Consider the following 11,764-nt stretch of genomic DNA (forward strand, 5'->3'; position numbering starts at 1 on the left):
CCTGTAGCAAGACTCTTGACACAATTGTGACTTGAACCAAAGACTTGTTTATGTAAACAAAGTTAAATCCTTGAGTACCATGATTGCATAAGCTTGTCACACAAGAATGTTATGACATTCAGTTTGACATTATACACTTTTAGTAATCAACCCAATAGAAAATACATCTTCCTTCAACAATGTAGCTATCTTTAGAGATAGACATGGATAAAATAAATTATGATTCAAGATACAAGATTGTTTCTTAACCAGAACATCCTCCTTTCATACCATCTTCATTAGAATTGGCCAAAAGCATTTACTCCAATATTGACCATCATTAGTTATTTCATCTATGAAACTACTGATGACTTCAGACTAAAGTAAGCTCAAAGAATGAACTCCCTCTTGGACAAAATTTATTTACTTGAGAGCTTTCTTACTCAGTGCCTGCTAGCCTTTTGTATAATTTTTGGAGTAACCACTTGTTATGATGATGTTTCGACATCTGGTTGAACATCACTAAAGATACTTTTCTCAGTAGAATAACTCAAAAGCATGCCTTGCTCTCTTGCATTAACTAATCATAACCATAGAATAGATTCTACAACTATTGTAAATGTATGATGTTGCACCTTCTGGTGTGACATCTTGACTTCATCTTCCTTGAACACAAAGTAAGAGAATAAGCAATTAAATATTTGTGGAGTCAACAAATAGCAATTGTTTTTAAATCCTCATTAGAGACAAAACATTATTTCTTGGTGACATATACCTTCTGACTTTGATCACACAATTGATTTATGTTTATCACAATAGACATCTGTCCTTTAGTAAAAGGATCATTACCAAAACTTAGATACTCCATCCTGTAATCTTCAGCTATCCAATGCCCTTAATTTCCCTTTTAGTATCAACAACAAGAGTAACAATTGATATAATGAGACTAAACAAACCACCAGTTACACTTTTACTGCAATCAAGTGTCTAGAGCAGTCAGAGTCAAAATATCAATTATCTTAGTTGAATATCCAAGATAGGTATGAGAAATTAGGCAATTATTACCTTCCCTGTTTTTAACCACTGCTTGGTTAACCAATGTTGATTTTGACCTTATATAAGTCAAATAAAAATAAACAAAAGAACCTATTCAGATCAACTTATCATAGAAGAAATATCTTCAGTGCAAGTATCTTCCTATATCTTGAATAACCTGATGTATACCACAATGTTGATACATTTAGATTGACATCCTCACTCAGCTTGCCTTTTTGATGAAAGCAACCTTTTATCTTCCAAGGAACATAATAGAAATAAGAGACCCTTCATTAGAGACCAGAACACAAGCTTCTAGATCAGCCTCACATCTGAACTCTTTTTTTCCACACACGCTTAGACGTGCCTTTATGAGTGGACTTGAGAAATTCCCAAGTATCTTTGGCCATAATGCAATTGATAAAGACACTGGAACAAAAACTTATCAATTCGATATATTATGGTGTTGACAAGTTCAAAAATATAGAGAACCATCTCATACTCTTCCCTTCTGTCTTCTTAATACCATGATTCTTCCAAACTGACAAAATTCAAAATTTTACTGGCCAAAATGTTATCACTCTAGCTATCCAAAAGACAAATATTACCAGAAAATACCTCCCTGAAGTTCACCCAATAAACACACTAGGGTGTCTGCTCTGATGCCAATTGAAATTTTTAGCACATGCACACCAAGCTAACAGAGTCATCTCAACAACACGTAATATCAAGACAAATGTTACAACATCTAGAAACAGACCAGACATATCAAACTAAAATTGATACTAAATTAAAAATTTCATAATGATAAATAAAATAGAGAATTGTTAACCCAGTTCGGTGAAACATGACCTACTCTGGAAGCTACCAAACCAGGAAGAAAATCCACTATTAGTAGTATCATTTCAAAGCCTAAACATTCCTAGTTACAAATTCTCACTTAATCAGCACCCAGTGCAGCTTCTACCTAGAAATCGACATCTAGATATGAGAAATCGCCATCTCACTTCCTCAATCCCAGTGACTGTGTAACACCCCAGATTCTAGATTAATAATTAATTTAATTGATTTAGTATGAATATATGAGTTATTGTGAAGTATTGTGAAGTATTCATTATGTTTTGATGAAATGTGATGGTTATGTGATGTTCATGTGAGTTATAGTGAAGCATTTGATATAAATGAAGTTTTAGTGATTTTTGTGAAGTATTTGAATATGTGATGTTATGTTGAGTCCTTATGATGGTTTGTGATGATCTGGGATGTTTGAGGGTATGATGACTTACGTGATATTTTGATGATTCATGTGAGGTTGTGGTGATTTGTGTGATGCTTAGGTATATTGAGGGATTTTTGAGTGTTTTAGAATAATTTATAATAATTAGAATAATAAGTAAAATTATTTTAATTAGAAAAATAAGAGTTATTTTAGTGCTAGAGATTATGAGGGTATTATGGTAATTGTGAGAGGATAAGTGAGGGTAAGATGGGGAGAACCATAATAGGGGTCCAAGGGGCAAGTTTGACATAAGAGAAATAGGGATTGAGAGAACGTATTATTTTTTGGAACGATCGTAAGACGCTTGGAGGGAGCTAGGGCATAGAGAACCAAAAAGAGATTCCCGTAGAACCCAATAGAACGCGAGGAAGAAGAAGCGAATCTAAGGTAAGGGGATTATCATGCTTATTATAATTGGTATAAGGTTTAGCCGTTTAGGTAATTGTGGATTTTGTGTTTGAAATTTGTGATTGTTGATGATAATACGATGAATATGGTGAATTTGATGTTATAAACACGATGATATTGATGTATATTAATAGCAATGATAAATTAAGGTTTAATTTTGCACTATTTCATGAGGTCTGGGATTTTAAAATTAGGACAAAGAGGTTTTCGTACTGCGACTTTTTCAGAATTTGGAAAACTGCTTTTCACATGGTGCAATCGATCGATTGCAGTGCAGGTGTTGGTCGTGGACCCTTAAAATTCCAGTTGCAGAGAAAGAGTTTCATTAAACATATGGGTTGCCAAGTATAATAGGTTATCCGTTTTTATTTAAAATTCTACATTCTTTAAATTCTTTATGATCACCTACACACAAAAGTTTAAATTTCAGTTGTCCATAACATTTTCCCCCTTGTCTCTCTCACTATATGCAGCTTAATCCATTCTTGTTAGTAGCAATGATTAATTGGGAGTGAAAGCAATAGTAAATTTTTTACACCGACAGATTTTTTGCAACTTTGATAGCTCCTACAACAAACAGTAGCTTCAAAAGGGAATGCTAATCCTCGTCATCCATGTCAGAATGACAGATATAACACCAACATGACATGGAAGGCTTTGGGAATTATGATTGAACTTATATATTTGAAATATTTAAGCCAAACCCCAACAAGAAGTGAACGAAAAGATGCTGCTGGATCAGAGTTGTACAGACAAGAAATCATGTGACCTAAATGCAACAAATACATTTAAGTTCAAAGCACAGTAGTATCCACCAAGGTTTCTAATTTATAATCTATAATCTATAATTTTCCTATGCTGACAGTTAGTACAACAAGGCTGTACAGCAAATCCAGCCACATGCTGTCCATTTTTTTGTCTGTTCAAATAATAAATTGTTTAAAGCTAATTCCATAATTGAGATTGTTTTATAAGACTGATAACTACTGTGATGGAATCTACAGATTTTGGTTAGCAGCTTATAAGCAAAAGAACTACCACAACAGATAAATACAACTATCGATCAGGAACTATTGTAGCTCACAACAATAAGGCAGAGAGCACAAGAACCGACAAATTTCAGGATGACCCGTCATACATTTACCTGAAAGAACTATCCTAAGTGTTTTTGATCTGGTCACATGGCAAGGTTCATTTTAGTAGCTTCCATTTTGGACAACAGATCTTTAATCTCTGACTCCATTCTCCTTTTCATGTTCAAATACTCCAGATGTGCCCTCTCCAATGCTTGGAGTTCTTCTATCTTTTGTTTACGCAATTCATCCGTCTCCGAGAACCGTAATTTGGCAAGTCGACTGGTATATTCTTCTTCAATTTTCTCATTCTTTGCAAGGGCGATGCGTCTCAACCCTTCGGCTTCTCTCCTTGCATCATCAGCACGAGATTGAAACATTTTAGCCTCTGCATGTTTGATTTTTACTACGCTTTCCAATTCATCAAAACAGAAGTCTTTTTGAACACTACTCAGCTGCATCTCTTGCACCAGTGTCCTTTTATCATTCTGGTCAAATCTTGGAAGGATGTTTGGAGGTCTTTCTAATAATAGAGGCGGCTTTTCTGAATAAATAGATTTCAGCCAAGCAGCTTCTTGGCTGGGCCCAGCTACCCCATTGTTTTCTTTGACTTGTTCCTTCCCAGAAAAGTTTGTTGGCATGGCTAATTTGGAAGAATCACAATCTGCAATAAACCATAATGCATGTCAACATGATTATCAATTTGACATTCAATTCGTAAACAAGATAGATATTTGTATCAATGGAGTTCAGTTAAGAATCGAATCATATCAATTGAGACATGATTCGCATGAATTGTAAGATATACTAATAACCATGCATGTAAAATACATGCAATTTAGCCTTCACAAACACCAATAATGCAAAAGTTCTAAAAATACAAATGCCCAAGTAAATTGTGGAAACACCATCACTAGCTATAAACAACATGAATACATGATATATCTGTCAAGGAGTTGTTGACATGGTTTGATACATTTGGAAAATACCAGGTCTAACATAATGATTTATGGAAGCAAAAAGAAAGGCTCAAAATTAAACCTAGCAACCACAATATTCCCATATGTCATTCAGAGAGCAAATGCTTAATAATACAAACATTTCATATACTGGAAAATTAGGCTAAAAGCATTCAGATAATAAAGTTAAAAGTGTGATACTATTAAAGACATCTTGTTACTTACCAGAAAGGAAAGACATGATGTGTCTTAAAACCTCAGGCAGGTTCGACTTAGTCAGCCTCGGTAGCATTTGATCTGCAATCTCGTGCAACTGTCTCCCTCTTATATCCTTGCTAGCAGAAAAGATCCTCTTCACATATTCAAGCTCCTTGTGAAGAGATTCCGCTGACCACTCTTTTGCAAAACTTTGAAAGACCTCTTTGACAAAGCCAAACATCTCAGAAGGGTGATCACAAGCAATGCAGTGAAACTGCATCTCAGTAGTTCCTTTAATTCCAGTAGTAAGCCCATTTCTAATATAAGATTCTCGTAATCCACAATCAGTGTGACACCAGTGAAGACAAACATCACACCCAACCCAACTACATGTGTTTGAGGCATTGTCAAACTTAGAACATACAAGACACATACATTCCCTGCAAAAACCATTCTTCTGTGCACAAACCTTGCAATCACATTCATCGACAGGCAACTGACTTCGACATGTAACATTCCGACACCTCAAGCTTAGAAACACTTGAGCTAAATCAGAAGATGAAATGTTATCATCTAGGTGAAGATAATGGGTTAAACCAGTTTTTAAAGCAACCAAAATTTCCAGTTGCACTCGGTGACACTTCACTAGAACATCCAAGACTATATCAGACCTGTTCATCAAAACTTTTTGAAAAGCAAGTATTTGTCCTTGGTTATCTGAATTGAGCATGAGTTCTCGAATACCCTCCTTCAGACGCGCTATGTACTGTGCATTCATTTCATGAAACTTTCGGGACATCGGGAGCACAGGTTCAGAAACTATTCTTGCAATGATTGTCTTAACAAAATCAAGTCCACCCATCTGAAATTGTTCTTGTCCCTTCTGACTGGTAGTTCGATGTAGACTACCACTGCTTCTTTCTTTAACCTCCCTCTTTTTCTCAAAACTATAATTTGATCCATTGTCATGAGACCCAACACTCTGTGTAGGAGATCGAACATCATCATGCCGTCTTGACTGTCCTGAAAGCTGCTTATGAAAACTCAACTGCCTTTCAAGCCCACTGCCCATTTTTGAGCTTCCTTCCAGAGCCCTAGATTGACCTTTCAAAGCTTGAGTATCTAAAATACCCCATGATGCTTGAGGCTGGTAAAGAGAGCCATTCCCATTCATCGAAGTTCTCTGACCAGAGGGAATTTCTTTCGGCTTGGGATCACCCTGAGATAGAGCTTGCCAATCAAATCCTTGGAACAAGGGGCGACTGCCAACCGATTTGCCAACAGATTGTTCATAGTCCACTGAATTTCTCGTAAGAGAACAACTTGGATTGTGATATAGTGATTGGGAACCTGAAAATGACATTGATGCAGTAAAACCATCTGAGTTAGTACAAAATGTATTACTTAGTGACTGAACACTCCGGGCTTGACTAGGAGATCCAGGGGCTTGTGTTGTCGTCTCCTGAGCTCCTATCGGAAGCAGAACATTTGGCAAGCTAAGGGTAAGATCAAGCTGCCCAGATGCAAGAGTGTCATCATTCTCCTCTTTCAGAACCGAGCGACAAGACTTTTCTACTTTTCTCACAGGAGATCTAGAGAAAAGCTCGAACCCTCTAGTGCTAGGACCTTCCATGTCATCTACAGGACATGTTGTGAGATCTTTCGACCCTCTATCAATCCACAAACTATCTTGTGAAGAATGAGCAACATCAGGTGTGACCGAGACGCTTTTTCCTTTATCCTTGGTATTGTTGGTCACACTCTCCATTATTGTTTCTCTCTTCACTTCGGCAACTGCATTCTCTGTTGAGCCTTCAGCATTTATCTCAGATTTGTCACCACTACATACACCCTTGTCCACCTCGCGTTCCTCTTCATTAAGCAATGCATTCTCCTTATTTGTTTTCTTCTTTGTTTCTTTCTTGAGAGTATCATCACCATTCAAACTTGCATCCTTATCATTATCCTTATCAACAGATCCAATCACAGTCTCAGTAAAAGGCGTTTCCTTAATTGAAACATCTTGAGTCTTAGGCAATTCATGAACTTCTTTTTCTGCATCTTTTACCTCAGAATCAACATCTTCCATAGTGTTCGCCTCTGCCTCTGCCTTTTTCTCACTCGCCAACATCTGTTTTTCTTCCATAACAACATCTGCATCAGTCAAACGGCCTTCATTCGGCTTATGAACTTGTTTGTCCTCAGAGGTTTGCTGGATTTCACTTCCAGCTGCAACATCTTTAGCAGCCGATTTGGGCTCAGAGTTAGGGACAGGTTCAGGTTCGAGTTCCCCCTCTTCCATTTCGCTGCCACTTCCATTCTGAACCTGCTGCGATAACTCTTCAGTTTTCTTCACCTCAACACTAACACTTTTGGACTGTGCGCTTTCCGAATCCTTAGACCCAGAAGGTGACTTCGACACTGACTTAGCATCTCTAAACACCCTTGGAGAAGAAGAAGATCTCTTCTTCGATTGTTCACTCTCCGAATCCTTCGACCAACTAGGCGATTTCACTTCCTTCGAAAAACCCCCCTTTGGCGACCGCACTACCCTCTCTTCAACTCTACTACCACTCCCTCTACTACTCTCATCAAAATCCTTCAGCCCTCTCCTCCAAGAGGACACACTCCCCTCCCTCCTCGACCGATCCCTCTCCGAACGAAACCCCTTCGGAAACTCCCTCCTCGGTCCACTGAAACTCTCCGACCTGTGAATCGAATTCCTATCCCCACTCCCACCACCACCGCTGTAACCACCACCATCCCGGCTATACCGATCAAAACCCTTCCTCCGATCAAAACCATCAAAATCATGGTCAGATCGTTTCCGAACAATTCTCGAACCCTCCCGATCTTCCTCCACCGTCCGATCCCTCTCGTATCGCGACGAAGACGAAGATACCAAACCCTTGCGAACATTCTCTTGTTTGTAGTAAAAGCTTCTCTGACCAGTAGAAGAAAACGAACGGCTCAGATTCGAATCCTTAAAACCATTCTTATCACCATTCTTATCACCAATCTTATCACCGTTCTTATCGCCGTTCTTATCGCCACCACCGTTGTTATACGAGTGAAGATCTTCGCTTGACCTCAATCTCTTCATAACTACAAACCAAAATCAAAACGACAACAAATCACCAAAAACGCAGAGCCGGATAATAAAATCACAAAGCTATCAATTCATGAAAATGGCGGCTAGGGTTTTTCTTTCTCAAACCCTGAGAAAGAAACGGTTATTGAAAATTTTCCGGCGAGTTGTGGCGGTGATAAAAATGAAGAGAGAAAAATGAAAAAGGAAAGAAAATTAAAAAAAAAAAAAGTTGAGAAGGATTTATGAAATTCTTTCAGTCAACGGAGTTTAACTAGTGAAGAGAGAGAAAGAAAAAGAGTTAGACTTTAATACGCAAAGTGCGTAGAACGCACTAGTCATGCGCGAGGATCGAAAAGAAAGGAAAGAGTGAATGAGGGTGCGCATTATGCGTTGCCGGCGCATTTTAGTTGAATTTAAAAATATAAAACATGCTTGACTTATGTGTGTGTGGTAGTACTACTCTGTACAGTGTGTTAACAGGTTCGGTTGGTTTTGGGGTGAATTGAATTGTGTGAGGTGTGAAAATGAAAATTTTGTGCGTTTGGTGAACCACTTAGAAGCTGACACGTTGCGTGCATGAAGGTTTTATGCTTTGTTTGTTTAATTTCTTCGTCGTGGTTTCTTTTTCTGGAAATTGGTTTAATAAAGAAATGTCGGGTAGAACCAGCCAGGTGGTTCGTTTGGCCATAATAATAAAAGGAGTTGGTGTATCCGGGTGTGCTTGCTACGCTATGCTCTAGTGTTTTTTTATTGACCGAACCGTTTTTGAAATAATTTATTTATTTGTAAAAGAATATTTGAATATGGTAAATTATTTTTAATATAATATTTTTATTTTTTTTAATTAGGATTTGAGATCTAGAAGAATGTTTTTCTCTAGATTTCTGATTTGAATTTTTTTTGGAAGTCCTTAATTTCAGTGTTCAGTCAAGTTTGATTTAATTTTAAAAAATACATTATTTGCATTGTTTTTAATTTAAATTTTTTATTAAGTTTATGATAAAAATGAACATGCATATTTCGTTTTGCATGAATTAAAATTAATTGATATAAAGATGTAAAGTTAATTGGGCAGTAGTGAATGCTTTTAAATATGGTGGAGGATTGCGGATATGTGAGGTTTGCACTATAACGTTCAAGTAAATGAGTTGTGAGAAAAATGTTGGTGTGACTTATGTTTAGAACGTATTTGTGAACATCGTGGGACAGTCTTCTCATTGTCAAATTTGAGAATTTTAGGATGAAAGAAGATGAACCAACACTTCTTTTGTCTTTGGAGAGGAGATGTCTTAAGAAAAGTTGGTAAAAAATCCTCAGATATGTACCTAAAAAATTTGATACGAAGGTTACGGCTATTGAAGAATGCAATACTTAAACATAATCAAAGTTGATGAACTTATTGGCTCTCTACAAACCTTTCAGTTGGCTATAAATAACAAGTCTTAAAAGAAGAACAAGAGTATAGCTTTTGTATCCAACACTGAAAAAAATGAAGATCAATTTGAAAAAGATACTAAAGAAAGTCTATCAAATTCTATAGCTCTTATTGATAGAAAGTTTAACAAAACTTTGAAGAGACTGGACATAAGATAGAGGACAAATGTCAAATACAAAGTGTCATACAACTTCAAGAATATTGGTCACCAATGCAAGAGAAAATATGAAGACAAACCAAACAAAGGCAAAGGAATACAATGTCATGAATGTGAAGGTTTTGGTCACATTAAAACTGAATGTCCTATGTTTTTTAAGAAGGAAAAAAAGAGAGGATGTCAATCACTTAGTCTGATTTTGATGATGAGAGGGGAGAAGAAAAAGCTAATAAGATGATGTCTTTCACTAGAAAATATGAATCTGGTAGTTAGTCTAGTGATGAAGAGTTAGCTGCAACTTACAAACTTGTGTACACCAAGTAGGAAGAAGCACGTATTGTAACACCCTATTTGAATCATCTAATTCTATATAATAATTTAATTGTATTGTATGTGTTTTGAATGACTGAGGTAGCAGGGGAGCCTTGTTTATGGGGTAGTGTCCCTAGAATATTAGAATTTTAAGTGAGGGGTGTGGTAGTAATTAACGAGAAATAAGGGGTGTTGGACACAATGAGATTAATAGTATTACTATTAGATTTGATTAAATTGATTTAGTAGTAATAATAAATAAGTTAATATTTATTTAAGATAACAACAATAATATAGAGAAAGTATTGCTTTTAGTATTATTTTATTGGATAGTTGGCCTAATAATATGATTTAGGAAGAATATATATATATATATATATATATATATATATATATATATATATATATATATATATATATATATATATATATATATATATATATATATATATATATATATATATATATATATATATATATATATATATATATATATAGTTTAATTTAATATTATGGTAATAATAAGATTTAAAAATAAGGGATTTAGTTAGTTTACTTATAAGAAGGTGAAGAGAGAACAAATAGTGGGAAATATGTTAGACGCTGGCCTTAGGATCTAGAGGGGGGTGAATAGATCGTTCACAGTTTTACGGATTTAAACGACTTTTCAGCGGAAGTGATTCTGAATCGACTCGCGTCTATTCCGAACCACTATCGAAATGATTATATATGTGTTTAAAAAACCAGTCAAAGACTTGAGTTGAATGATAAGAGTATATGTTGCAGAATCAAAGCGTTTCTCTTATTGAAAATCAGATTAACTTTTTGTATGATGGACAATGTTTGCAATGCAGTAAGAGTGATAGAAACAAATATACAAACACTTGGTGATAATGATCAAATTGAAGGTAATTCAATGTGTGGTGGATTGTGATGTTTATGTAAGTACTTAATTCACAATCTTAACACTCGAATCGTTGATCAATTTGCTATTATAACCAAATATGAACAGAATGTAAAAGAAAAGGTAAAAGCGACAAGAACACGATATTTGTTTAGGCAGTTCGTCGATCGTCCTCGCTACGACTACGTCTGCCCCCAATTCCAAATTGAAATTGGGTAATCTTTCATTAATGTTGAAAGTAGTATATACAAAGAAGATAACAAAGCGATAAACGATAAACCAATTATGTCGATCCTTTGAATCTTCTTCCCCCTTAATCTTGAGCAAGATCAAGGTTATCCAAGAGCTTCACTTTGATTCCCTTCTGCAGTGTCTTGATTCCTTGAACTCCCCGTTCCTCAATCGTTACACTCAGCCGAATCCTCAATGAACGCCTCTTGATAAAAACCCCCAAGAACCACCCGTCGTGGAGGACAAAACCCGCAGATTTTATTCACCAACAAACCCCACAAACCTTCACCCACTAGGAATCTTCAATTCCGTTCCATGGACGTTATCGAACTCATCACTAACCCGCAACGCAAGAATGATTATGTGTAATTGTGTTGGAGATGATGAAGAACGAAGATGAGAAGCGTTTGTGTATCTTTCAGTCGTTGGTGTTGTGTTGAATAATGAACCTTTAATAATATATAAGATAGCTTAGCAGTTGGAGATGAGAAAAACAGAATTTTTGGCATTCTTAATCAGTTAGTTCGACCTCTTGTAGAGCTTAGGTCGACCTAGCAGTGCTTGCAGAATTTTGCTCCCAGTTAGGTCGACCTGTTTAAGGAGTAGGTCGACCAGAATCCTCTCAAAATGCATTCTGGGGACATTTTCACAGATTAGGTCGACCTAGTCGTTGTGTAGGTCGACCTAGCAGACTGGTATGTAA

At 36.3% G+C, this 11,764-nt stretch overlaps 1 protein-coding gene across 1 annotated transcript; it reads right to left on the reverse strand.

The window, feature by feature from the left end:
* Positions 1 to 3,647: 3,647 nt before the first annotated feature.
* Positions 3,648 to 8,324, reverse strand: LOC131642040 (protein OBERON 4-like). Its single transcript, XM_058912333.1, has 2 exons — positions 4,959 to 8,324; positions 3,648 to 4,438 (listed from the first exon to the last, which is right to left on the reverse strand). Exons 1-2 carry the CDS (start codon positions 8,032 to 8,034, stop codon positions 3,879 to 3,881), a joined length of 3,636 nt encoding a protein of 1,211 aa, XP_058768316.1. The 5' UTR covers positions 8,035 to 8,324; the 3' UTR covers positions 3,648 to 3,878.
* Positions 8,325 to 11,764: the final 3,440 nt, after the last annotated feature.

This window comes from Vicia villosa, unplaced genomic scaffold, assembly GCF_029867415.1.
Source record: "Vicia villosa cultivar HV-30 ecotype Madison, WI unplaced genomic scaffold, Vvil1.0 ctg.004396F_1_1, whole genome shotgun sequence".
Classification (NCBI taxonomy): Eukaryota; Viridiplantae; Streptophyta; class Magnoliopsida; order Fabales; family Fabaceae; genus Vicia; species Vicia villosa.

Bases quoted from the DNA above. Each gene is read 5' to 3' on its own strand.
- LOC131642040 (XM_058912333.1), bottom strand. From the start codon at position 8,034: ATGAAGAGATTGAGGTCAAGCGAAGATCTTCACTCGTATAACAACGGT. The intron at 4,439-4,958 runs GTAAGTAACAAG...GGTTTATTGCAG, and splicing joins CATCATGTCTTTCCTTTCTG to ATTGTGATTCTTCCAAATTA.